The 27,571-nt window shown below is 54.5% G+C and overlaps 1 protein-coding gene across 1 annotated transcript; it reads right to left on the reverse strand.

The window, feature by feature from the left end:
* LOC123353435 (adhesion G protein-coupled receptor E1-like) lies at nucleotides 1-25,789 on the reverse strand. The gene is made up of 23 exons (XM_044994517.1): nucleotides 25,434-25,789; nucleotides 24,480-24,530; nucleotides 24,057-24,200; nucleotides 21,886-22,029; nucleotides 20,806-20,943; nucleotides 20,232-20,378; nucleotides 19,311-19,448; nucleotides 18,759-18,905; nucleotides 17,083-17,220; nucleotides 15,587-15,724; nucleotides 14,187-14,293; nucleotides 13,190-13,273; nucleotides 12,473-12,650; nucleotides 11,580-11,699; nucleotides 9,940-10,130; nucleotides 8,789-8,959; nucleotides 8,165-8,359; nucleotides 6,773-7,008; nucleotides 5,850-5,916; nucleotides 3,446-3,537; nucleotides 1,337-1,505; nucleotides 900-992; nucleotides 1-456 (listed from the first exon to the last, which is right to left on the reverse strand). Exons 1-23 carry the CDS (start codon nucleotides 25,525-25,527, stop codon nucleotides 451-453), a joined length of 2,988 nt encoding a protein of 995 aa, XP_044850452.1. The 5' UTR covers nucleotides 25,528-25,789; the 3' UTR covers nucleotides 1-450.
* Between the last annotated feature and the right edge of the window lie 1,782 nt (nucleotides 25,790-27,571).

Below are 27,571 nucleotides of genomic sequence, written 5' to 3' on the forward strand. Positions count from 1 at the left end.
TTCAAAATCAAACTCATTTTACAGTATTGAAATGCCGCAGACATGCAAAACCTGCTCAGATTTCAGGGGACTGAAGGATTGGGGTGGGGGGGATGATAAATAAGGAGAAAGGGAATCTCCGAAAAGCAGCAGTGGATTAAGCTATAGCTAGATTAAACTACAGGTGCTACTGGCCCATGCCTAGGGAGTCTAACTTGTTCTAACCACTAGACCCCACAGCCAGGGATAGAAGAACCCAGGAGTCCTGACTGCCAGCACCCCCAGCTCTAATCCTCACACCCCTCTCCCCTTCCCAGCCCGCTGATTTAATCCCGGGATCACACTCCAGCTGGCAGGTTGGTTTCGAAGTTCTGATCCTGCAAGCACTTTAAAGACGGCAGATTCAAGTTCTGCAATAAGCTTTTCCTTCTCCTGTGGCGCGATGGCGTCTCCTGCCTCCCGGCCAGAACATCAGCCCTGCAAGGAACGAGAGACACCGGCATGGTTCCGGAGGGGAAAACACAAGCTCCCAAGAGAGTTTTGATATCAGATGAGTGGGATCAGCCCTTCTGTGCACTCGGATTTAACCCAGACTTCAAGCTCCTAGCGTAGCAGATTTCCATGTCTATTGGTGTCACTGGAGCTTCCCCAAATGCTCTGAAGTCCCTGAGGGCTGGTTTGCACCCAGCTTTTGTGCCAATTTAACTATAGCAGTCCAGACACAACGGCTGCCCTGCACCGGGGAGTCCTGACTCCCAACCCCCTTTGCTCTAACCACTAGACCCACCCCACTTCCAGAGCCTGGAATAGAACCCAGGAGTCCTGACTCCCAGTCCAGTGCTGTAACCCTGCCCAGAGCTAGCCTTTCGGATGCATCTGGTGAGGGGCGGCACAAATCGCAGGGTCATTGGCTCTCTTACCGCTTTGCTGCTGGTGGCTAAAGTAGACATGGAGACATCGGAAACGTAGGACTTGGCTTTGCAGGTGAACCGTCTCTTGTACTCCTCCCGCACCTGGAGATGCAGAGACAGTCAGTGGTGCCGAGAGATCTCTTCTCTCTAGGCCTTATCTCCATTTCTAACGTGCCCAGCACCTCAGCATCTGGGCGTTATGCAAATGAACAAGAGCTGCATCTAATCCTGCCTGATAAAAGGGACCTGAGCCCGATGCAGTCATTGGGGCTCACTGGCTGTTACCCATGCAGAGACTTACAGCTATTTATGCTCCCCCTCCTCTATGCCTTGGTACAAGTTAGAGCAGCCTCAGGGCGTCCAGTAAAGCGTCCTTAGCCCCCCCTCCTCTCTGCTGGCAGGGGGCCTGCTGAGTCCATCAGGGGACGAAGGGCCCTAGGTGGTACCTGGCGATTGAGGAGACAGTGCACCAGGAAGATGAAGGCTCCCTGCAGGCTGTTGACGACGGTGAATAAATACGCCATGACTGTGGCGGCTGGGCCGATTTGGAGGAGACCGAAAATCCACGTGCAGCCCAGAATGAAGACTTGGGCAATGGCTTTAAAGGTCAGTAGCCTGGAGAAAGGCAGAGGGAGAGATCCCGTGATGACAGGCCTCTGGAGGGTGGCTGAGTCAGGGGGTGTGATGTTATTGATATAAACTGGGACCATATAGAACATGGTTTGCAACCAAGGTCCTGTAGTGGCACCAAATCTTATGTAAAGGGGGTCATATAAGGTGTCTAAGACCAGGTTATGGGTTGCTGGTTATGATTATGCTGTCTGTATGTCTGTATCATTTTGTAGTTGAAGTTATGAGTATTGGCTGTACACTGTCTGTATTTCAAATCTGTGCTGTATTTCTGGGAAACATCCCAGACAAGTTGGTGCTAGCTCTGCCTAGCCTGCTTGATGGCCCATTAAGGACCATCAGCTACATAATTGACCCATTGAGAGGAGGCAGATACGCCTTGTAACTCAGCAAAGTATGCAGGGTCTTGCCCATATGACTCCAGACTCCATTTTGCTGTAATTTTCCACAGTAAGAACAAAGAGGTTCTTACACCTGGAAAAGCCTATATAAGGCTAATGCCTCATCTCCATCTTGTCTTCAATCCTGCTTCTTACCTCTGGAGGGACTTTGCTACAAGCTGAAGCTCTACACAAGGGACTGATGACCCATCCTAGCTGGGGATGTTCTCCAGAGACTTGATTTGAACCTGCAGTTTACTCCATCACTGCTACAAGCCTGAACTAAGAACTTTGCCATCACTGTATGTAATTGATTCCATTTAAGCAATTCTAGCTCTCATCTCTACCTTTTTCCCTTTATGGATAAACCTTTAGATTTTAGATTCTAAAGGATTGGCAACAGCGTGATTTGTGGGTAAGATCTGATGTGTATATTGACCTGGGTCTGGGGCTTGATTCTTTGGGATCGAGAGAACTTTTTTCTTTTATTGGGGTGTTGGTTTATATAACCGTTCATCCCAAGGATGAGTGGCACTGGTGGGGATACTGGGAGACTGGAGTGTCTAAGGCAATTGCTTGTGTGACTTGTGGTTAGCCAGTGGGGTGAAACCAAAGTCCTTTTTGTCTGGCTGGTTTGGTTAGCCTTAGAGGTGGAAAAACAGCCTTGGGCTGTGACTGCCCTGTTTGAGCAATTGCTGCTGAATTGGCACTCTCAGTTGGGTCCCGCCAGAACCGCATCGTCACAGGGGGGTCCGGGCCGAAATGGTGAATGCTTCCTAAAGACCCAAGTCTCGCTAAGAGGGGCTGGGACGGATTCAGATCCTGTCTGGATCAGGCAAAAGGAGCCCTGTGACACACTCACCAGCACTGGCTGCAGGCACATAGAAACACAGAGAGAGCTTTGCTTCTACGTGACCTGGCTTTCGGGGTGACTATCCCAGCCAGGCCCCATTGCAGAGGGCAGGTGGGGACGGGGCGAGGAAGATGTCAGTGCGGGGTACACAGCAAGGAGTAGAGCAGGTTTGTAAATCCAAGGTGTCAGAGACGGGGGAAAGCCCCTTGGGAGCAGATCTCCAGCTGGTTCAAATCGGCAGATCCCATAGAGAGACACCAGCTTCCACCAGCTGAGGATCTGTCCATCCAGGCTTCGCAGCAACATCACCCTCTCTCCTGCATTCTAGCACCCTGGCCACTCCACGGCTGAGAGACACAAACAATGGGGCGTCCAGCACTGCCCTTGGGGGGCTGTCGGCCAGACTGAGGATCTCCAAGGGCTGTCCCAACACTCAGGGAGGCTCACAACTCCCACTTCAGCCCAGTTTTTAAAAGAGGGAAACTGAGGCACAGTGACTTGCCCAAAGTTACACTGCCAGTAGCAGAGCTGGGAATGGAACCCAGGAGTCCTGACTCCCAATTCTAACTGCTAGACCCCACTCCCCTCCCCGAGCTGGGGACAGAAACCAGGAGTCCTGACTCCCACCCTGCCCCCTCCCTCTTACCACCACTGAACTATACTTTTCAGCTCTGCTTTTAAACCAACATTACCTGGTCTCCTTAAGGGTGGACACTTCAGTGTTGAGGCTGGAAAGCTTTCTCTGCAGCATCCAGAGCGTTAAGGCAAAAAGGACGGAATTAATCTAGAATCAAAGTAGAGAGGTGGCAAAATTTGCAAATACAAAATTGCTCAAGATAATTAAGTCCCAGGCAGACTGCGAAGAGCTACAAAAGGATCTCTCAAACCCAGGTGACTGGGCAACAAAATGCCAGATCAGCAAAGAATCCTGTGGCACCTTATAGACTAACAGACGTTTTGCAGCATGAGCTTTCGTGGGTGAATACCCACTTCTTCGGATGCAAGTGGGTATTCACCCACGAAAGCTCATGCTGCAAAACGTCTGTTAGTCTATAAGGTGCCACAGGATTCTTTGCTGCTTTTACAAATCCAGACTAACACGGCTACCCCTCTGATACTTAAAATGCCAGATGAAATTCAATGTTGACAAATGCAAAGTTATACACATTGGAAAACAGAATCCTAATGATACATATAAAATGATGGGATCCAGATTGGCTGTTACCACTCAAGAAAGATCTTGGAGTCATTGTGGAGAGTTCTCTGAGAACATCCACTCAGTGTGCAGCGGCAGACAAAAAGCAAACGGAATGTTGGGAATCATTAAGGAAGGGATAGTTAATAAGAAAGAAAATATCATATTGCCTCTATATAAATCCATGGTACGGCCACACCGTGAACACTGCCTGCAGATGTGGTCGCCCCATCTCAAAAAAAATATATTGGAATTGGAAAAGGTTCAAAAAAGGGCAACAAAAATGATTAGGGGTCTGGAACGGCTGCCATATGAGGAGAGATGAATAAGACTGGGACTTTTCAGCTTGGAAAAGAGACGACTAAGGGAGGATATGATAGAGGTCTAGAAAATCATGACCGACATGGAGAAAGTAAATAAGCAAGTGTTATTCACTCCTTCTCATAACATAAGAACTAGGGGTCACCAAGTGAAATTAATAGGCAGCAGGTTTAAAACAAACAAAAGGAAGTATTTTTTTCCCACACAACGCACAGTCAACCTCTGTGGAACTCCTTGCCAGAGGATGTTGTGAAGGCCAAGACTATAACATGGTTCAAAAAAGAACTAGATAAGTTCATGGAGGATAGGTCCATCAATGGCAATGGGCAGGGATGGTGACCCTAGCATCTGTTTGCCAGAAGTTGGGAATGGGCAACAGGAATGGATCACTTAATAATCACCCTTTCTGTTCATTCCCTCTGGGGCCAGGTGGCCTGGGGCAAAGCAATTTCAGGGGCCCCTTCCATACAAAAAAGTTGCAATACTATACAATACTATATTCTTGTGTGGGCCTCTGGGCAAATTGCCCCCCCTCACTCCACCCCCGGGCAGCCCTGGAAAAAATAAACATTTAAAAACCTTCCACATCTCGGCACAAACCCAGTTTTAAGAAAACTTCTTTTCAAGTCATCTTTACAAGGTATCACTAGTTCTCAGCATCAGCTAGAGCTAAAAGGCACTAAAGCTCATTAAAAGGGTTGGACAAATATTTTCCGTCAAAACTTTTTTTGGATCGAAAACTAGGGTTTTTTTTTAAAAAGCAGAAAAAAATCACGGACAATGTCAGCTTTCCTTCAAAATCTGTTGTGGTTTTTTTACTTGAAAAGCTGAAATTAGTCTGCCAAAACCTGAACACGGTTTGGGGTTTCAGAAGTGTGTGGCCAAATATTTGCTGCTTGCTGTGTTTGACTGTTTAAAGAAACAATTAAAAAATTCTGCTTAAAAAAAATTCAAAACTTTTGAACCACCTCAGCTTGTGACCAAATGCCTGAGCCCATCCAGGCAGAGATCCCTGTCTGGGGCACCTGGCACTGGCTACTGTCGGAAGAGAGGATACTGGGCTAGATGGACCTTTGATCTGACCCAGTGTGGCCGTTCTTATGTTTGTATGTTCTTATCTCACTAACCCTGATTTGCCTCAGGCTCCGGGGAAGGGATGTGACGGGCAGCTGGGGGTCTCGACATGAGCAGAAGCAGAAATTGTCGCCATCCAAAGCAAGGGTGTTGCTGTTCGGTATGTTTATCTGGCCAGATCCGCAGCTAGTGCAAATCAGTATTGCTCCGTTGAAATCAACAGAGAAATACTGATTTACGCCAGGTGAGGATCTGGCCCCATGATCTGAAGTCCCAATGTGATGCCAGAAACTGTCTTTCGCAGGATTGATCTGGTGGCTCTTATCACCCCATTCCCTGACTGGGCCAAACTCCTCCTTGGCATATACTCCTTCGAGGTCAGTAGCATTACACCAGGGGATGAACTGGGCCCACAGTGCTTAGCAATAGACAAGGGAAGCCAGGCAGAGCTCCAGACATCACCGTACTGAGGTAGGCGGCAGGCTCAAGCCGCAACAGATACGTACCCCGATGATGACACACACTGGCCCTAGGAAACTCCAGATGAACCCCTTCTCCATGCTGAGCCAGCAGCTACAAGAACAAAAGGTTAATGTGACGTTCACTGAACATCAGCAGCCTGGTGCAGCGATTACCATTGATATTAGTGCTACCCAACGGGGCTCCTACCGAGCTACAGAGTGAGGGACAGTCCCTGCCCCTACCAGCACCATCTAAATGATGTGGGGGAAGGGAAACTGAGGCAGCGAAGGGGGATGTGACTCATTTCGGGGAGTTCTCTGGCCTGTGTTATACAGGAGGCCGGAGCACATGATCACAGTGGTCTGGCCAGAGAATCTATTAATTTTATTCAAGGTCAAGGTCATGCACAGAGGTCAGGAGCAGAGCCAGAGAGAGAACCCAGGTGTCCTGCGCTCCAGTCGACTAGATGCTAGAAACATTAATTCATTCATTAAGGACGGCAGCTCAGCTATCGAGACAGACGCCCACTGGTCCAGAGCATCTTTCACTGGGGAGTGCTGGGACGGGCACGGGCACGGGCACACACACACACACACACACACACACAGTGCTGGCGTAAGACAAGACCTACTCTCTTCACTACCATTTTTGCACTCACACAGCAAATTTGTCCTTTAGATCTAACCACAGTACATCAAATTTCCTTAAGGCCAAGAACGCCTTAGATTTGGACTGTTTACTTCTAGGGACTTATAAGGCCCCATCACTGTAGCATCTAACAATCTTTAATCGATTTTGTCTCCCAATGCCCCAGTGCAGCAGGGCAGTGCCATTATCCCCATTTCACACATGGGGAAACTGAGGCATTGGCTTGCCCGGCACCAAGCCTGTGGTAGAGCTGGGACCTGCATCTCCCCTAACACATGTTAATGCCTCTCAGGGCCAGTTCCCCAGCTCAGGCGCTCACTTTTCCCGCCTGCCGTATCCCTCCGGCATAACCGCCGCCGAGACGGCCACCACCAGGGCGGGGAAGCCGTAGCCGAAGAGGCTCAGGTGCCGCATCTTGGGGCTGTGGGTGCTGAAGTAGTTGACGACCCCGAGGTTGCGGACGGTGAGGAAGAGCACCACGGCCTCCAGGAACATCCAGGCGAAGCAGGCCAGGAAGAGGTAGTGCAGGAGGCCAGCAATGACGGCGCAGGCCAGCTGGGGAGGGAAGAACGCCCGCGTGAGCGCAGAGATCCCGGGCTCTGCTGCTACGTGGTTCCCCGGGCTGGCACTTAGGGCGACCCCTAGTGGCGACGCTATGCAGAACAGGGCAGGAACTGGTGAACCAGAGAGAGCCACAGGGTCTGTGTCCAGCAGCCCAGCTAAACAACGTTTGAGCATTGCCTCCACCCGACCACCAGGGGCACTGTAGCCACCACTATCTTCTGCCACACAAATCCCAGCTCAGGGGGGCATTTCAAAGAGACCTTCAGCCTGCACTAACAAGCACTTGCTGTGACGAAGTGGGAATGTTCTTGATGTGTTGTTCGAATGCTGAGTGGGGAGTATTGACCTGGGAAGGTTGCAGGGGAGTTTTGCTGGGACGGCCTGCACTGGGGAAGGGAGGATACCTGAGCATGTAACCTGAGAACCCAGGAGGGGGGTTGGAGGCCAGGTAACACTTCTGCCAGGGACACTGGACAAAGGACACAAAGGCTGGGGGAGGAGTCAGAGGGAGGCTGAAGGGAGTTTCCCTCTGGAGCTGGCTGAGAAATGAAGAGGGGCTTCCCAATGGGGCTGTGGCCTCCCTGGGGGCCCGCAGATGGACCTAACTAAAGGGGGTCCTGTTGTCTGTACCGGCAAGTCCTGTTTTGGACTGTGTTCCTGTCGTCTAAATAAACCTGTTTTAGAGTCTGGCTGAGCGTCACGGTGAATTGCAGGAAGTGGGGGGTGCAGGGCCCTGACACCCCCACACTCTGTGACACTTATTGAGGTCCCTTCTAGTCCTATGATTCTTTCATTTAACAGCCTCTAATGAGCATCCTTGGGCTTGGTTCCCCTGCATCAAACCCACCCCTGGGAATTACCATTGCAAGAAGGGGCTTTGCCCTAGGATCTCTTCTCTGCCCTGATGGCCACTGCTAGCTGCATACCCAATAAACGCTCACTCTTCAAAGTAGGTCAGTATCATTACCCCCATTTTACAGATAGGGAAACTGAGGCACAGGAAGGTGCTTTGCCCAGCATCACCAACAGGCTCAGGGCAGAGCCAGGACTACAACCCAGGTCACCAGAGTCCCCAGGCAGTGCGCTATCTACCAGGCTGCTCTGCCTGCCACGTTAGGCACCACCCGAGGGGTGGGGAGTGCTTTACCTGGTGGCTGGGGCTGTCCACCGCGGTGAGGAAGAGCAGGTCGGCCAGGAAGAGGCAGAGGCAGAGTTGCAGGTGGATGGAGGTGTTCACGTTGCGGATGGAGCGGCACAGGAGGAAGGTGAGGATGGCGAGGAAGAGGCACAGCAGGGACAGGGCCAGCCCGACGTGGGAGATGAGGAACAGTGGGAAGCCTGCCTATCGGGGAGGCGGGGCAGACGGCTCGTTAGGAGGCCACGCGTCGTCCCACGTGGGGCAGTTAATGCAGGTGGGGCTTTCCTAAGAACTCCCCCCGACTCCTGCCCGTGACAGATAATCGCAGCTGTTCCAGGGGAGCACGGGCATATACCTGTACAGGGGCCTTTATTTCAACCATAGGGCTCTGGGAGCCAGCAGGGGACCATGGAACAGGGAACCGCCTGTGATCGGCCCATGATGCCCATCTCCAGTGCTCACCCCAGCCCCTTTGCGCTTTCCCCAGTGCTGCCCCCCATGCCGGGGAGGGGCTCCCTGTAAACATCCCCAGAGCTACCTCCTTGTCCTCCTTCAATCTCCCCTTTCCCAAGAGGATACCCGACTGCCCCCAGCAAAGCCCGCAGCCTCGGTCTGCGAGTACGGGCCCGTTACCGTTATCTCCCCCGATGCCATGAGGACGGCCAGGTTGGAGACGTGATTGCAGCTGCACGTGGTGTGAGTGGCGTTGCTGCGCACGACCCCGCACCCAGCCCGAGACCAGCTGCCACGCCGGTCCGTGGCCTCCCACGAGACGCAGATGAGCTTGTCGGGGCTGCTGGTTGGCTGCAAAAAAGGAAAAAGCGAAGAATAACGCAAGTTGGAAAAAACGTACCAGGGGAGCAGGTCAGAGACTGCAGGAGAGCACTTGAGAGGCAGACTAACAGAGGCCGTGCGGACCAGTGGACGGGGTATTAGACTGGAACTCAGAAGACTTGAGTTTTAGTCCTGGCTCTGCCACTGGCCTGCTGTGTGACCTTGACGGAGTCACGCTCCTGCTCTGTGCCTCAGTTTCCCCTCCCACCCTTTGTCTAGACAGGCTAAGCACTTGGCGGCACGATGAGCCGCTCCTGCCAGAAGGGGGCACTGATTTCAGCCTGTGCATTAGCACAAATACTGAACAGTAGGGCAGAGGGTTAACAGCCTCTCTATCGCTCCCCACAGAGAGTGAGCCAAAGAACACACATGGGGTGGTTCTGAAGGGCTCCCAGACTCTGTGTCTGCCTTAATGAAGCAGAAGAAAAATCTATCCCTGCTCCTAGTATTAACACCTCGCTCTTCAGTGCTTTCCATCCATCAGTCAAGGCGCTTTCCAAAAAAAGTCACTATCGTTACCCCCATTTGACATATGGGGAAACTGAGGCACAGAGTGAGGTGGGGGGGGGGATATCAAGGTCAGCCAGCAGGCCAGTAGCAGAACCAGGAGTAGAACCCAGGTCGCCCACTAGTGCGCTATCCACTAGGCCACACTGTCTCCCCGTGTTCCTCTTTCTCTCTTCCCCTGTCACTCAATCCCAGTAGTGGGAAATTCATGCATCTACTACTGATGCTCGGTTAATGGAGCTGGCCCTTTAGCAGCTGGAGGAGAAATTCAGACTTTCTGATCAAAAGGTCATGAGTTCAATCCCCCCTTCCCCCCAAGACAGCACCACACTTGGGGAGAACACAAGAATTCCTCCCCACCTGCGAGTTAATTCAATGCAGCATCCCCATCAGAGGAATCAACCCCAACCGCAGTTCATGGAGGCACGTGCAGCCGGCCTTACCATGATGGTCCGGAAGGTGTAGTTGACCGGATCCGGGAAATCGGTCTTGGTCTGGCTGGTCAGGAAGGCACTCACCACCCTGGAATTTATCCGAACTGGCCAGACAGAGGTGGCCCTTTGGCCATGGAAGAAGCTGCCATTCAGGAGGGACTCCATGCCCACGTAGGAGGCAAACGCCACTCCAGCCCGGGCTGCAAGTATCCCCAAGGAGAAACCAGGTGAGTTAGCGGCTTCTTTACCCTGCATTGCACCAGGGGACTCGCAAAGCACTGTACAACTCCCCCGCTTCAGGAGCTGGGTAATGTATTGCTTCAGACCCACCCACGGATAAAAACGGGGCACAGAAAAGTAACACGATGGCACAGCAAGCCAGCAGCAGAGCGGGAAGAGAGGTGTCCGGGCAGCCAGACTTCAACTTACAACTGCAGCTCAGCTAGCACTGACAACAAGACAGAGGGGCTGTCCATAAATTACGGAACGCAACAGTGGGCACGGGGCTCCTTTATGTTGTGTGTTTGTTTCAGTGTTACAGTGTTATCAGGGGTGGGCAGATCTTGACAGTTTTTGGAGAGCCCCTGAAGATGGTTTTCTCAAAACATCTGATATTAATAGAGCTAGTTGGAAAAGAGTGTTTTCCCCCCTGGTGAAAATCGTAAGGGTTTTTTTTTGGGGGGGGGGTGGAAACCAAATTTTTTATTTTAAATTGCCACTGCAATGCCTCCTGGGAGTTGTGGTTCGCGTGCCTCATGCTCCTGTTTCTCCTCTATGAGCCAGGTTCCCTGGTTGGTCTGCATCTCCCATGATGCACCATGGCAATCATCTAGCCACAGTGCATCATGGGAGACAAAGCCTGGCAGAAAGCCTGACTTATGGAGGGGAATGGGAGCATGAGGCATCAGGAACATGATTTCAGAATCCAGATACACCTCTACCTCAATATAACGCTGTCCTCAGGAGCCAAAAAATCTTACTGCATTATAGGTGAAACTGCATTATATCGAACATGCTTTGATCCACTGGAGTGCGCAGCCCCGCCCCCCGGAGCGCTGCTTTACTCTCTTATATCCAAATTTGTGTTATACTGGGTTGCGTTATATTGAGGTAGAGGTGTATTTTAGGTCTTCTGCCAAAAGCAGAAAATATTTCATGTTGGAGGGCATTTGGGGCAGCCAGTTTTTCAACACACACTAAGTTTTCTGCAGAAATCAGCCACTTCATGAAGAATTGCATTTTCTGAGGACCCAATTTTCCAGCCCTCATTCTTCATTGTTCTAGTTCCCTTTATTCTAGCAAGCTTGACTAGGACAGAAGGAATTTACATTTGTAGGCGTGAGAACCCAGGAATTCCCATTCCAGCACAGAGCCCTGTATCCCATACACATCAATGGTGCATCTAGTTCACTTTCCCATCTCTCTCTGTCAGCACAGACCAACGGCCCATATCAGATGGGATCTCCTGCCATTGCCAGTGATGCTTCAAGAGGTACAAAACCTCCAGTACTTTACCTGTGCAATACCTGCCGCTCGGCGGTGAGGGCTGGGGGAAGCAAGCCTGACACGGAGGGACATGCAGCCGGCCTTACCAGCTGAGAAGCAAGCCTGAGAAATCCGTCTCACACCCTCTGGTGGTGGTGACGTACCTTGTGCCACTGATCCCTGGATCGTTCTGCAGCTAATCTTCATGGTCTCCCCTTTGACTTCCAGGCTGACGACTGAGTCCTTTCCAGGGCAGCCGTCCTCAATGACTTTGGTCTGGAGTTCTAAGGAGAGGGGGAAAGAACACGGTCTGATACAGCACAACGGCTCCTCAGGCAGGGGAATGGCAGAGAGAGAAAGAAACGGAGAGACACGTCTGGCTGAGAGGGGAAGAGGCTTTTGTGCCCACAGGAAAGAGATAGGGAGGAAGTTTCATCGGGCCCTTGCACCAAGCCTCTCCTGAGGGGTTTAAGAACAAGGGGGGACTGGAGAGCTGTAGATGGGGGCGGAAAACGTGGCTTTCCTTGAGAATGGGAACTGCAGCCGTCGGCACATACAGGCTGCAGTCCCGAGAGCCAGGATCTAGGGATATGGCCTTGTGGTTCAGGCAGGAGATTCAAGCTGAACTCCCAGCTCTGCCACCGACTCCCTGTGTGACCTTGGGCAAGTCACTGCAGCTCCCTGCCTCCGTTTCCCTCCTCTGTAAAATAGGGATAATGAGCCTCCCTTTGTCTATCTAAATTGGAAGTTCTTCGCGGCAGGGACTCTCTCTCCCTCCGTGTCTGTGCAGCGCCTGGCACAGCAGTGTCTCGGTCTTGGCTGGGCTTTCTAGGTGCTACCATAATGGTCATAATAGGGAGGCCATAGAAAAATAGGTGATACCCTAATGTTCATAATAAGGAGACCGTAGAGAAATGAGCTAACTAGATATGGCACCTGCTGATTGGTCACCAGGCAGGCTCCATCCCTATTGGGCCAGGTCACGCTGCTTGTGATGTGCAGTTGCCACCTGTTCCAACCACTCCCCACCACCCCACCCCAAGACCCAGCTTCCTACCCAGTTGTTCCATCCGGATGGTCTGGCTCCCGTTCCCAGTGGGGTTCTTGAAGACGTCCAGCACGACATTCTCCACGTTCTCCAGGAAGACGGTGGCCATGGTGGAGACCTGCTCCGTGCTCAGGTTGGACCAGGAGGGCGTCTGATCCAGGATGGAGGCAAATCCCTCAGCGGCTTTCTACGATGGGGTGAGAGAGAGAGAGCTCTTATTGGCTGTGCTGTGTTACCCCAGCAACAGTCGGCCAATCTCCTAAGAACTGCTGATGGGTGTCCTCACAGCTGCCCTTCGTCCCACCTGCCCTGAGGATCCACATGTGCAACATGCCCCCTCTAGTGGCTGCTCCATACAGGTTTGAGCCAGCTACAGCTCCGGGGGCTGCTCCAAGGCGAGCGAGAGGCTTTGAATGACTTCAGTGGGCTTCGGCTCAGGCCTGAAGTCCGCTGGCTCAAGCGCTAGCAGCTTGTGCCTCTAAAGCTGAGTGTCCCCGATCCAGCCCTGCTACAGGCCTGCGTGGCACCGATTAGATCTCTCTACAGCAAGATGCCGGTGAACCACGAGCATCAGCCCTGTTCTCTTCCAGGGAATTCTAAGACCCACCCACCCCCTAGTTACAGGGCTGGATTCAGGGCTCAGTGGGGTGGGGTTCTGTGGCCGGGGTGAAGCAGGAGGGTCTAGAAAGACTGAAAGCTGCGATAAAACATCCAGGCTTCTTTTACCTCCAGAGAGACGGTGGAGTTCTTCCTTTCGTTGGGGTCTCCCAAGACGCTGAAGGTGGAGGTCAATAACTTGCAGAAGGCATCCTGTGCAGGGCGGAAGGAGGGGGGCCAGAGCAGAAGGAAAAGCCCGTAGTACAACACAAATTCAATCGTACAGCAGGAAGCTTGGTCTTGTGGCCAAGGCATGGGGTTGGGACCCAGGGGTTCAAACGGCAGCATAGTCACGAAGCCATCTCATTTCTCACAGTTTCCGTTCCCCATCTGTACAGTGGGGCAACTAATCCCGTCTTGGCCACTTACATTGTAAGTCGTGGGGGCACGGACTGCCTCTTACTATGTGTCCATGGGGCACCCGGCACAATGGGGGCCCCGACCTTGGTGCGAGGGAGGGGGAAGGGGTCTGTGCATTACCCTGCTTGAAGCCAGAGTGCTACTGCAAAGGATTGTGGGTGGCAGGAAGGGACAAGGGAGGTTTGGGGTGCCAGAGGTTCTACTGCTGGTACCGTGGGGATCAGGACTGGTGTTGCTGCGGGGAGGGGGCAGGGGGGAGCTATGGCTTCCTACACTGGGATTCTCCACCCAGTAAAGTTTTGATGATTCTTGTCACTCTCCTGCAACCTGCACTTTGCTGCTGCTTCACTGGCAGGGATGACAAATTTTCACCCCATGAATTAAAATCCCCAGTGCCAGAAATGCCAGGCGTGAGTGGCTTTGCTGTGGCAGTCAAGGGCCGCACTGCAGATGAAACTGACCTGGGCTCAGATTCTCCAAAATAACTCAATTTTGGCAGCACTCGTGCGAGGTTCCTTAAAGGTGCCCAGGAAGAGACGAGAACTGGCTCCCGGCACACTTAGGCCATTTGAAGGCATCTCAAGTCAGGAACCCCAAAAACAATCACTGAGTCGCTTTAAAGAATTTCAGCTGAGGTTCCCCACACTGCCTTTGCCGTGAGTGTCCCTAGATTAATGGGGCGTGTGAACTATGCTGGGGTACGTACATCATTTTGCGATGAGCCGTGAGCCGCGTCCACCCTTCGGTTCTTGCAATTCCTCACCAGATCATTTGAAGCGACCGCTAGGAGGAAATGAACAAAAAAAATCAAATCTGCAGGAAATCGCTGGGCGTCCCCATCCAGGATACGAAGGGTTTAAAAATCCTGCTTGTAACACAAGTGACTTCCAGGTCTAGGGACTACAACCCAAGTAAGCTCCACTGTGCACTGACCCCAGATCTGGGTCAGAGGGAGGCATCTATTTCCACTCAGGATTCACATACAGGAGCCTGGTCACCCTTTTCCAAAGGGAGGTGGAGCTGGGGTGGTGCCGCCTCCACAAAAAACCCCTTGGAACCGAGATCCCAGTCGGTAGCGCATTCACCTGAGCTACGGGACATGAAGGGTCAATTTCCTCCCTCTGCCTGATGTAGAACCCTGGGTCTCCCAATCACCCCGGAGAGAGCCCTAACCACTAGGCTGCAAGGCTGCTCTCTCTCAAGCTCTCCGGTTGGGTAACACGCTCATTGCAACCAGGGGACTGGACCCTGGGTCTCCCACTTGAGTATCTGGTCACAGCAAGTTGCCAGGCTGCTGCACACAGGGTTGGTTCCTGCACCCACTGTGGACTGGCTCCATCACAGAGAGAGAGAACAGAGATGTTCCCTTTGGTGCTTTAATACACAGCCAGCTCCAGCTGGTAGAGGTTCAGGTTAACTATGTTGTGCATGGTGCCACCTGGGGGCTGAACATTATAATACAGTTTAGCAGTCACCTGTGAACTGTACAGTCACTCTCTGGGCCCAGGAATATCTATGTCCCCCAAGGGAGACCCACCCTTCCCGGGCAGAGACGCTGTTTAAAACCGGGGGGGGGGGGCTCAGATTTTGTCCATCTCGTGAGCAAGGGCTACGGTGAGAGGCCGGAAAAGGTTGCTTGGATGGTCACCTGTGCAGCGGGTTATTCCGGGTACCCAAGGCCCTGGCGTGGATGAATGGTGCCCGGGTGAGCACTGGCAGGTGTAGCTCCCAGGTGTGTTCATGCAGGAGGCATTGGGCCCGCAGACTGCAGGGGTTTGGGCACATTCATCCACATCTGCCAGGAGAGGACTTGGAATTAGTCAGTGAGTTTATTACATGCATTACCTAGAGGCCCCACTGCACTAGGCGCTGCACAGACACAATGCGAACTTACAGTCCAACAAGGCCCACTGAGCAACACTGTGGAGCCAGCAGTGAAGACACAGCCAACTCGCCCCACTTCCCGGGGCTCTGGAGACAGTCGCACTCCAGGGTGGCCAGGCGGAGCGGCTCAGACCCTCGCTCTCACCTGCAGGACGACCTGAGAGCCAGGCTCAGCCTCCCACACCCAGAGCTCCACCCACAGCCCCCACATGGGACGCTCACCTGTGCAGCTGAACCGGATGCCAGGCTGGCTGCGGGGGAGGTAGCCTGGGGGACACGTGCAGATGTAACTGCCCCGTGTGTTGGTGCAGATGGAGCTGGGGCCGCAGGGCGATGGGTCCCGGGAGCATTCGTCAAGATCTAGGGGAGGGAATCCAGGTTGGACCCGCATGATGCTAGAACACCATGGTTTTACTGCCACGGGCCACCCACATCCTGATTAAAAGCCCATTGGCCTCAGTAAGAAACTTTCCACCGGCCTCATGTGGCCTTTTGGATCCATCGCTCCGCTCTCTGCCAGAACCAGCACTCACCGTTGCACTGCGCTGCTGGGTCAGTGAAGCGCTGCTCCCCAGAACTGGATGCAAAGCCAGTATTGCAGGTGCAATAGTGGCTTCCCGGGGTGTTGGTGCAGGCGGCGTGAGCAGGGCATGATGCCAGATCCAGACACTCATCAATATCTGTGATGGGAGAAGGAGCAATGGGCCCAGCTAGCACAATGGAACCTTCCCTTGATGGGAGGAGGGGAGGGGAGAAGGCAGGTCCCAGCACCTGCCATCGGAGGGGCACCGTGCCAGGAATATGGCTCCCAACAGGTTTGCAATATGCTGCCCAGTCCCAAGAGGCAGCGGGAGCTAGTGGCCTGAGAAGCTGGAGCCAGGATGCCTGGGTTCTCGTCTCAGCTTTGGGAGGAGAGTGAGGTTTGGTAGTTGGAGCAGGGAGGAGCTGATGCCACCTGCTGAGTAGCAGTCACCTGTGAACTGTACAGTCAGTCTCTGGGCCCAGGAATATCTATGTCCCCCTAGTGAATCCCTCCTCTACTGGGCAGAGAAGCTGTTTAAAACCAGGGTGGGGGCTCAGATTTTGTCCTTCTCGTGAGCAAGGGCTATGGTGAGAGGCCGGAAAAGGTTGCTTAGATGGTCACCTGTGCAGTGGGTTGTTCCAGGTACCCAAGGCCCTGGCGTGGATGGATGGTGCCCGGGTGAGCACTGGCAGGTGTAGCTCCCAGGTGTGTTCATGCAGGAGGCATTGGGCCCGCAGATTGCGGGGTTTTCGGCACATTCATCCACATCTGCCAGGAGATGACTTGGAATTAGTCTGTGTGTTTATTACATGCATTACGGTAGCACCTAAAGGCCCCACTGCGGTAGGTGCTGCACAGACACAGTTTGAACTTACAGTCCAACAAGACAAAGTGTGGGAGGGGGACAGAGGCCAGGAGAGGGGCAGACACTCAGTAAATCAGGAGCAGCGCTGGGACTGGAACTCCCGTCTCCTCATTCCCAGGCAGTCGCCCGACCCACTGAGCAGCACTGAGGAGCCAGCAGTGAAGACACAGTCAGCTCGCCCCACTTCCCGGGGCTCTGAAGTCAGTCGCACTCCAGGGTGGGCAGGCGGAACTGCTCTGATCCTCGCTCTCATCTGCAGGACGACCGGAGAGCCGGCCTCAGCCTCCCACCCCCAGAGCTCCACCCACAGCCCCCGCACGGGACGCTCACCTGTGCAGCTGAACGGGATGCCAGGCTGGCTGTGGGGGAGGTAGCCTGGGTGACACGTGCAGGTGTAACTGCCCCGTGTGTTGGTGCAGATGGAGCTGGGACCGCAGGGCGATGGGTCCCAGGAGCATTCGTCAATATCTAGGGGAGGGAATGCAGGTTGGACCTGTGTGACGCTAGCCACTCTGGACTGGCTCCATCACAGAGAGAGAGACCAGAGATGTTCCCTTTGGTGCTTTAATACTCAGCCAGCTCCAGCTGGTAGAGGCTCAGGTCAAGTATGTTATGCATGGTGCCACCTAGTGGCTGATCATTATAATACAGCAGGGGTCGGCAACCTTTCAGAAGTGCTGTGCCGTGTCTTCATTCATTCACTCTGATTTAAGGTTTCGTGTGCCAGTCATACATTTTAATGTTCTTAGAAAGTCTCTTTCTACAAGTCTATAATATATAACTAAACTATTGTTGTATGTAAAGTAAATAAGGCTTTTAAAATGTTTAAGAAGCTTCATTTAAAATTAAATAAAATGCAGAGCCCCCAGGACTGGTGGCCAGGACCCGGGCACTGTGAATGCCACTGAAAAACAGCTCGCGTGCCACCTTCGTCACCCGTCCCATAGGTTGCCTACCCCTGTAATACAGTTTAGCAGTCACCTGTGAACTGTACAGTCACTCTCTGGCCCCAGGAATATCTATGTCCCCCGAGTGAGCCCCATCCTTTCTGGGCAGAGAAGCTGTTTAAAACCAGGTTGGGGGCTCAGATTTTGTCCTTCTCGTGGGCAAGGGCTACGGTGAGAGGCTGTCACACCCCAAAGCCCCCTCCCTCCAGGAGTCCCTAGGAAGGCAGATCGGCATTGTATATTGCTAACACTCTTGCTAGCATCGCAAAGCTTTTTGGGGAGGGTCAAATGTGTGTGAGTGGGGAGTGGAAGATTCCTTTGCAGGTTGCAAAAGGCCAAGAGGGGGGAAGGGGAAGAGAGCAGAGAACGGGTTAACTCAGCACCTCAGCTAGCTCTGTGTGAGAATAAGACGCTGGCCCCGGCCCACGGTCACGTGCTCGAGAAATCAGCAGCTGCCCAGCCGTGAGAAGAGAAAAACTAAGCTGATCAGAGCTGCAGAACAGCGAAAACAGTGAGAGCGAAGGAAACAAAAGGGAAAACAGTCTCCGGAGCCAGGTTGTTTTGGGAAACCGAGGAGGCCACAGCAAGCCTGTTTGGACTGGTAAAAAGAGCACCAGGAACAGAGGGCCCTGAACAAAGCCCCCATCCCACCCCAAGGAGCCCAGGACTTAAAAACCCGCCTGAGAGCTGAAGCAACTCGGAGAGCACCGCAGATCCTTGGATGGCCTGGGCCCAGGACAGCACTCCCATCCACCTTCCCCCCTCCTCCCCCACTTCTTCTCCTGCTCTTACACCAAGACTTGGCCACTCTGGGTCGTGCTTGCGTGGGTTAAGGCTTGGGGCATTAACGCTTTCTTTCTTCCCCTGAGTGACGTGGGACCATTCCCAGCACTCTCTGCTGTTATTTTATCAATAAACCTTTAAAATTGAGACACTTGCTGTGCCTCATCGTCTCCTCCCCAGAAAAGATCCTGTGGCCCCAGCCTGATCAACTGTGGCCCAGGCAGATTGGTAACGAAAATCTGTCACAAGGCCGGGAAAGGCTGCTTGGATGGTCACCTGTGCAGCGGGTTGTTCCAGGTACCCAAGGCCCTGGCGTGGATGGATGGTGCCCGGGTGAGCACTGGCAGGTGTAGCTCCCAGGTGTGTTCATGCAGGAGGCATTGGGTCCGCAGATTGCGGGGTTTTCGGCACATTCATCCACATCTGCCAGGAGATGACTTGGAATTAGTCTGTGTGTTTATTACATGCATTACCTAGAGGCCCCACTGCGCTAGGCGCTGCACAAACACAGTGCGAACTTACAGTCCAACAAGACAATGTGTGGGAGGGGGACAGAGGCCAGGAGAGGGGCAGACACTCAGTAAGTCAGGAGCAGCGCTGGGACTGGAACTCCCGTCTCCTCATTCCCAGGCAGTCGCCCGACCCACTGAGCAGCACTGGGGAGCCAGCAGTGAAGACACAGCCAGCTCGCCCCACTTCCCGGGGCTCTGAAGTCAGTCGCACCCCAGGGTGGGCAGGCGGAGCCGCTCCCACCCTCGCTCTCGTCTGCAGGACGACAGGAAAGCCGGCCTCAGCCACCCACCCACAGCCCCCACATGGGACGCTCACCTGTGCAGCTGAACCGGATGCCAGGCTGGCTGCGTTGGAGGTAGCCTGGGCGACACGTGCAGGTGTAACTGCCCAGTGTGTTGGTGCAGATGGAGCTGGGGCCGCAGGGCGATGGGTCCCGGGAGCATTCGTCAATATCTAGGGAAGGGAATCCAGGTTGGACCTGCGTGATGCTAGAACACCAGGGTTTTACTGCCACAGGCCACCCACACCCTGATCCAAAGCCCACTGGAGTCAGTAAGAGTCTTTCCACCAGCCTCAGTGGCCTTTTGGATCCATCGCTCTGTTCTGTGCCAGAACCAGCACTCACCGTTGCACTGCGCTGCTGGGTCAGTGAAGCGCTGCTCCCCAGAACTGGATACAAAGCCGGTATTGCAGGTGCAGTAGTGGCTTCCTGGGGTGTTGGTGCAGGCGGCGTGAGCAGGGCATGATGCCAGATCCAGACACTCATCAATATCTGTGATGGGGGAAGGAGCAATGGGCCCAGCTAGCACAATGGAACCTTCCCTTGATGGGAGGAGGGGAGGGGAGAAGGCAGGTCCCAGCACCTGCCATCGGAGGGGCATCGTGCCAGGAATATGGCTCCCAGCAGGTTTGCAATATGCTGCCCAGTCCCAAGAGGCAGCGGGTGCTAGTGGCCTGAGAAGCGGGAGCCAGGATGCCTGGGTTCTCGTCTCAGCTTTGGGAGGAGAGTGAGGTTTGGTAGTTGGAGCAGGGAGGAGCTGATGCCACCTGCTGTGTAGCAGTCACCTGTGAACTGTACAGTCAGTCTCTGGGCCCAGGAATATCTATGTCACCCTAGTGAATCCCACCTCTACTGGGCAGAGAAGCTGTTTAAAACCAGGGTGGGGGCTCAGATTTTGTCCTTTTCATGAGCAAGGGCTATGGTCAGAGGCCGGGAAAGGTTGCTTGGATGGTCACCTGTGCAGCGGGTTGTTCCGGGTACCCAAGGCCCTGGCGTGGATGGATGGTGCCCGGGTGAGCACTGGCAGGTGTAGCTCCCAGGTGTGTTCATGCAGGAGGCATTGGGCCCGCAGATTGCAGGGGTTTGGGCACATTCATCCACATCTGCCAGGAGATGACTTGGAATTAGACTGTGTGTTTATTACATGTATTAAGGTAACACCTAGAGGCCCCACTGCGCTAGGCGCTGCACAGACACAGTGCGAACTTACAGTCCAACAAGACAAAGTGTGGGAGGGGGACAGAGGCCAGGAGAGGGGCAGACACTCAGTAAGTCAGGAGCAGCGCTGGGACTGGAACTCCCGTCTCCTCGTTCCCAGGCAGTCGCCCGACCCACTGAGCAGCACTGAGGAGCCAGCAGTGAAGACACAGTCAGCTCACCCCACTTCCCGGGGCTCTGGAGACAGTCGCACCCCAGGGTGGGCAGGTGGAGTTGCTCAGACCCTCGCTCTCGTCTGCAGGATGACTGGAGAGCCGGCCTCAGCCACCCACCCCCAGAGCTCCACCCACAGCCCCCGCACGGGACGCTCACCTGTGCAGCTGAACGGGATGCCAGGCTGGTTGCCACGGAGGTAGCCTGGGGGACACTTACAGGTGTAACTGCCCCGTGTGTTGGTGCAGATGGAGCTGGTGCCGCAGGGCGATGGGTCCCGGGAGCATTCATCAATATCTAGGGGAGGGAATCCAGGTTGGACCCGCGTGATACTAGAATACCAGGGTTTTACTGCCACGGACCACCCACACCCTGAGACAAAGCCCATTGGCCCCAGTAAGAAACTTTCCACCGGCCTCAGTGGCCTTTTGGATCGATCGCTCTGCTCTGTGTCAGAGCTGGCTCAGACCAGTGACCCATCTAGCCCAGAATCCTGCTTTCAACAGTGGCTGGTACTAGATGATCCAGACGATCATTTCAGATGTTCTCATTATTTATATAAAGTCAAATCCTTCAAATTCTGATAAATTTGCAACCTCCATTGGATACTGTGGCAGGCAGTTCTACAGGTTAAGATTGCAGCATGTAAGAAAACCCAGTTTTCTTTTATCTGTTTTAGGGACTGGATTGTGAATGGCCCCAACATCGGTGCACAGGAGTAGGGAGTCCACTAGGAAGCTCCCCCCCCAGGCCTTCATGAGGATCACGCTTTCCTCCATATTCCTCCTGGTGGATCATAGTGTCCCAAAAGTGGGTGGGGAAGGAGGCGGGGCCATAATATGCTCCTCCCCTCTGTACAAGGAATGGAATCAGGGCTTGAGGGGACTCTTTCTACACCCTGGGCTGCTCCTGGAGGAATTCAGCCACCCATCCCCATGATGGGGTAGCTGCGCCAGGGCTGCGTCCAGACTGCACTATGGCTTTTTCCATTTGATTGGCTGTCCCGTGGTTTGGGGAGGGACAGATTGACAGGCTGGGGAAGCCAAGTCACTAAATCTCCTTGGCCACATATATCCCTCTTAGTCACTGCATCACGCTTTCCAGTCAGCAAAATACTCGATACCGAACCTTCGCCGCAAGCGGAAGAGCCACTCCCAGTGACACTAGTGCAAGCTACATAGCAGTGGCCCCACTACACGGCTCCCTTTTTCCTAGCTGGGCTCAGGAGCTCACACTCACCATTGCACGTCACTGTCGCATCAGTGAAGTGCTGCTGCCCAGAGCTAGATGCAAACCCACGTTTGCAGGTGCAGCGGTAGCTCCCGGCGACGTTGTCACAGGTTGCATAAGCAGGACAGATAGATGAATCCGTACACCTGTCAGCTGGGAAATGAAGAAGAAACAATGTAATTCATTAACAAGCCTTTGCCCCTTTTGTCTTACATCTTCAGTGTGCTTGTAGCAGGGTGGTTACCCGCTCCTGCCCTGCGGGGCTTGAAGCAGCCCAGGAGTGGGCTGGGGCTGGGGCAGGGAGCAAAGCCCTGGCTGACTGGGGGAAGTGGCCAGGGCAGCCAGAAGCTCAGGTGTGGAGAAGGGCCTGGCTGCTAGGGAGCAGAGCAGGGTACCAGGAGTGAAGCAGGGCTGGGGGAAGGCTAGAGGAGCTGGGGAGCTCTGGCCTAGGAAAGCCCCAGGCTGCGGGCCTAGCTGAGGGCCTAAGACCAGTGCTGGGGCTGCTAGGCAGAGGCAGCAGGGAGTGGGGCTAGATGGTGACTGGCAGTAGCCTTACACTGAGGCGAGGTGGGGATAGTGGGTGGGGGTTCCCCTGGGTGGGGAGACCCAGAGTGTGGGGGTACTGCCAGAGGGGGCAGCAACCCCGAGAAAGGGGCACCGGGGTCCCGGGAGGGACACTGGGGCCAGCGGTAAGGCCTGAAGCGCCCCCTGGAGGCTGGAGGGACCCCGCTCCAGGGGCCCCGAAAAACTCTCATGGGGGCCCCTGTGGGGCTCGGGGCCTGGGGCAAATTGCCCCTCTTGCCCCCCCACCCGGGTGGCCCTGGGGAGGAAGCGCTACCCAGCCCCACTGTGCCGTCCCGCTGTGCTCTGGCACCACTCCCAGCCTCAGCCGCAGCTCTGCACCCGGCCACAGCCCCAGCTGCTGGCCCCCATCATGGCCTGGCTGCAGTCCCACCCCCAGACCCACCTCCAGCTGCAGTCCCAGCCTCGGCCCCTGCACCCCAGGAGCTGCAGCCTCGCTCCAGCTCCTGGAGGGGTGGACAGCGGTGCGAGGGGGCATGACCCTGAAGAGTTTGGGGACCACTGCTGTAGACTGGTCTTTTAACAAAGGCATTTTTGGCACCTGTATTTTCCTAGGTTTTTCAAAAACAAACTGAAAAAACCCATCACGTGGCACCATATGAAGAGCTACATGGGTCACCAGCTGAGTTGGAACCTCAACATCCATTGCACGGACCTCGGCCACTTGAGCTGAGGGAGGAATTGCGAGCCGCAGCAGCTTGTCAGTATCTATGCGAGGGAGGAGGCCTTTGCCGGCGAGTTCCCCAGATCCCTGCTGACAGCAGAGCAATGGGGAGACTCTGGAATCTCAGCCTCCATCCCAGGCTCTGGAGGGAGTGTGGTCTAGTGGGTGCAGACCCGTCTGCCCATTCCCCCAAGCTCAGCTCCTTCCGCCCCGTCCCCTCCAATCTGTCCCTGTCCCAGTGCTGTCTTTTCCCCACCTCTGTCTCCTTGTCCCCATCCCATTCTTCACTCCTCAGGTTCCTCATGCCAATCCTCGTGCCCAGCCAGTCCCAGTCTCCTCCCAATACCTGATCCCCCCTCCCTCCCAGTCCCCGTCTCCCTTCCCAACCAGTCCCAGTCTCCTCCCCATGCCTGATCCCCCTCTCCAGGGTGGATTTGATTTAAATCAGGATGAGGGTGGGGAGAACTCCTCCTACACCTTGGATTAAGATCACAAGAACGGCCATACTGGGTCCGACCAATGGTCCATCTAGCCCAGGACCCTACCTTCCAACAGTGGGCGGTGCCAGGCGCTTCAAAGGGAATGAAGAGAACAGGGCAGTGATCGAGGGAACCATCCCCTGTCCAGCCCCAGTTGGCAGCAATCCGGTTGCTCAGCATCTCCACCCACAGCTTTGTGCAGTTTGCACTGACTTCCATTGCTGCTTTCCAGTGTGACTGGCCATTCCTGGGGCTATTAACAGCCAGATTGTGGGAAGCCAAGTCGTTAAATCTCCTTTGCCACATATTGGCCTGGCCTGGCTCCTAGTCACCGCCTCACGCTTCCCAGTCCCTGTTACTCTTTTCTCTAGTACCTGATGTATTCTCTTCATCGCACGCTCCAGAGCTACTCCATGGCAGTCTCCCCAGTACAGAGCTCCAGGGCTCACACTCACCGTTGCAACGGACGGCTGGATCGGTGAACTTCGTGGCCCCCGAAGTGGATATGAACCCAGGTCGGCAGGTGCAGTTGTAGCCCTGGAGAGTATTGGTGCACGTTGCGTGATCAGGGCACAGCATTGGATCATCGCACCTGTTCACTGGGAAATGAAGACGGAACCAGGGCTGGGCATTGAATTAAAACGCAGCCCTGTTTAGCCGCCAGCGGAGAAGGTGGCTTTGTGGCAAGCGGGGACACAGCGCAAGAGAGCAGAAGGGAATGAAAAAGAAGAAAGAGAAAAATACACAGAAATGTGGGGAAAAAGGAGGAGGAAATGGGATGGAAAGTTCTTTGCCCGTTCAAAGCTCCCCTCCAGCTGCAGGACACACTGGGGTTCAAAGCTGGAGATTTTTGTCCAGGTTTCTAGGTATCAACTTACGAGCGCTGGAGACAGGCTGAATCCCTTTGAAGCAGACGAGCCAGCAAAAGCCTGGAAGAGGAGACACAACCAAAGATTCTGTTATTGCATTGGGTGTTAGTGCTGTTGCCCTGTGCTCTTACCTGTAGGAGGCTGGGTGGCCTAGCGGGTAGAGCAGTAGGTCTCAGGGAAGGGTGGTTTGTTGGTTCTCTTCTTAGCTCTGCTGGTTGACCCTATCCAAGTCGCTCCTCCTCTCTATTTCCCCTGGGTCCAGCTTCCCCATTTTGATTATAAACGCTTCAGAGCAGCCTTTGTCTTCACACCGCTGATCATGGCTGAGACCCCTAAGCGCTACCAGAACATAACCTATCAGAGTAACACGTTTTCAGCGGGCCAGATCCCAAGGTACTGAACTCAGGAACCAATCCCCGGGCGGTGTAGATCAGCGTGGCACTCCTGACTGCCGTGAGCAGCTGAGGATCTGGCCCGCAGCCCCAGCAGGAGTTTAGCCTGAGTCAGCACCAAGGAAGGATACACGAGATCAGCTCATTCTGTGGTGCCCTTCACGAGAGAGATGTTCTCAGGCCCTCGCTCCTCCCACTGCCCCAGTGTCCCTGCTGCTTGGCGATCTGACTACTTCTCTATAAGCTAGAAGGCAGTGAGCACTAACCAACTCCAGGGACGGCTGAGCCCCCAGAGGTTCAGAAACGTGCCTTGGCTGGGACAGCCAGAAGCCCAGCGGCTCGGTCTAACCCCCTCTGGAGCAGGGAAGGCAGGTGGAAACCTCAGAAGATTCCTGCTGTCACTTGCCCTGGAGCTGCCCCTGCACAGAGGAATTCTTTTGAGGCTCCCTCCTCCACCCTCACCGGGAACTCAGAGAGGCGGCGCCGTTTGGTTTAAAATGGAAGGGACCAAACTTTCAAAAAAAACCATTGGGCTGATCCTCATTTCCCCCAGCTCCCGTCAGTCGCTTACGATGGAACAAAGGGCCGTGCGACACAATACGAGCAGAGGAGCTTGGCATTGGCAGCCCAGCCCGCTGCGGCCGGTTACACGAGGCCGTTTCCATTTTGGATCCGACAAGGGGGCTGGAAGTTTCAGGCTAGAAAACACAAGAGGGTTTCTAACCGGCAGCGGAGGGAGGTTCTGGATCAGCCTCCCGATGGGACTAGTGGGGGCAAACAGCCGAGCTAGGTGTAAGGTGGAGCTGGATACATTTATACACCGGGTTATATGGCAGGATTCTGTGTGGTAGCAGGGGACTGGACCACCGCAAACCACCCCTTCCCCTGACCCAAGGGGTTCCCTTGACTTCCCATCACTCCCCCCAGACCTCCGGCTCCCTGCAGTTCTCCAGCCAGCCCCAGCTGAGCCACTCGCTGGGCTTTAGAATCACCTGATCCCCAGCTGCTCAGTCTCAGGGGAGGCTGGGCCCAGCCGCCCCCCATTCTCCCCTCTCCCATCTTTTATCTTTTATGAACAGTTTGAATCTAGGCCCGTTTGCTTGGAAAGCTCTGACCTCTCTCACACCTGGGTGTCAGGCACCCCCTTGCTTCCCCCACCCTTTGCTGCTCGTGGAGACAAAATGCAGAGCGGAAACCGGACTGGCCCCTGTTCGTGGGAGCTGGGCAATGACCAGAGATCTGACATCACAGCAAATCCTTTATACTGCGTGTTCTATTTGATGGCTGGGGGCAGGATTGGAAGGGGGCTGGGTGCAGGGCAAGGATTTGAGTGTGGGTTGCCGGGTGCTGGGCTGGCCAGTGGAGAGGGTTGATTCCCACAACCCCACAGGCAGACACGGGTTAACCCGGGGGGACAATTGGCACCTGTGCGGGGGCAGAGGCTGGCCGGGCGGCGCCGCTCCCTGCTGGCCGTGATGTTCCTCAGACAGGCCAAGAGTCTTCAGCCAGGAGCTCCTGATCCACACCCCCGCCGCTCTCAGCTTCTGCAGTCACAGGCTCAGATCGGGGTGGGCCGAGGTGCTAACTGGGTGGGGTGGGGCCCACCTCTGGCTATGCCCCAGACTGGCCTGGCTGACCTGGGAGGCCCCTTCCAGTCCTGTGTCCTGAGGCAGCCTCACTGGCCCGACCTTCCATTCATTAACTGGCTGCTTCAAGCAGCATCGGAAGTCACCACGAGGCTCTGTGGGCTGCACCCCGTTCGTCACGGCACTGAGACGAACGGGGGTCTCGCAGTTAAGGCCCAGGGGCCCAGTTCAACAAAGGCGCTTAGGCACGACTGTGCTCCACAGACGCCGGCTTGGCCACGCTCGGCCCCCGTGACTGATGACACTCCCAGCGGCCACAGGCTAAGCAGGTGCTCAGCTGCGATTGGCGATTTGCTTCTCCCCACTAACAAACACCCTACGCCTAGAAAGCCATGAGCACAAACAGTCCCGCTTGTGTCACTCTTATCCTGTGCCCCCACCCCACCCTTCCACTGGGTTCCCTTTACCCACCTTCTCTTACGCTAAGGCCCCGATCCTCCCGTGATCTTCACCCAAGCAGCCCCCCATGCCTGTTAAAGGCAGGGGGACGCTGGGATTAATCAGGGCTTAAAGAGACTAAGCATTTTAGGACAGGAAGTGTCTTTTGCTATTTAGCTACTGTGGCAAGGCACCTTCTCAATCTCCCCAGCCTCTGCTGCTTTTAGCCCTGGTGAGACAGGCTTGGGTAATGTGGTCTCCCTTGGGACACAGGGGGAGTCTGCTCCCCGTATCTCCACCAGTCCTGTTTAGAGTATTTTTCTCCCTCGTGGGAAAGAGTAATGCATCTCCTCCTGGTGAGGCTCACTGTCTTGCTGCTCCTCACCTACTGGCAGCAGGGCTCCTTCTCTCTCTGCTCTCCCCAGTCCTTCCTCCCAGGGGAGGGTTTAAAAAGGTCTCAGGCAGCCCTAAGTTGGAATCAGCTGATCCTAATTAACCTCAGGTAGCTCCCCCTCAGCTGATTCTAATTGCTACCTTGGTAACCCCTTCTCAGCTGAACCTGATTGACCCGTAGTTGCCTCCCAGTTGATAGGGAGGAGGGCCTTTTAACCCTCTGGGACTGATTCCTACCCCTCCCTTGCAGCTGTCTGTCCTGAGTTTATCACACTACACACAGCACCTAGCG

The sequence above is a fragment of the Mauremys mutica genome, chromosome 20 (genome assembly GCF_020497125.1).
Source record: "Mauremys mutica isolate MM-2020 ecotype Southern chromosome 20, ASM2049712v1, whole genome shotgun sequence".
Lineage (NCBI taxonomy): Eukaryota > Metazoa > Chordata > Testudines > Geoemydidae > Mauremys > Mauremys mutica.

Coding starts and splice junctions, on each gene's coding strand:
- LOC123353435 (XM_044994517.1), bottom strand. CDS start 25,527: ATGGAAACGGCCTCGTGTAACCGGCCGCAGCGGGCTGGGCTGCCAATG. Junction 17,221..18,758: donor TGGAACAACCCGCTGCACAG/GTGACCATCCAA, acceptor TCCCTCCCCTAG/ATATTGACGAATGCTCCTGG. Junction 993..1,336: donor ACTGTCTCCTCAATCGCCAG/GTACCACCTAGG, acceptor CTGCATCTCCAG/GTGCGGGAGGAGTACAAGAG.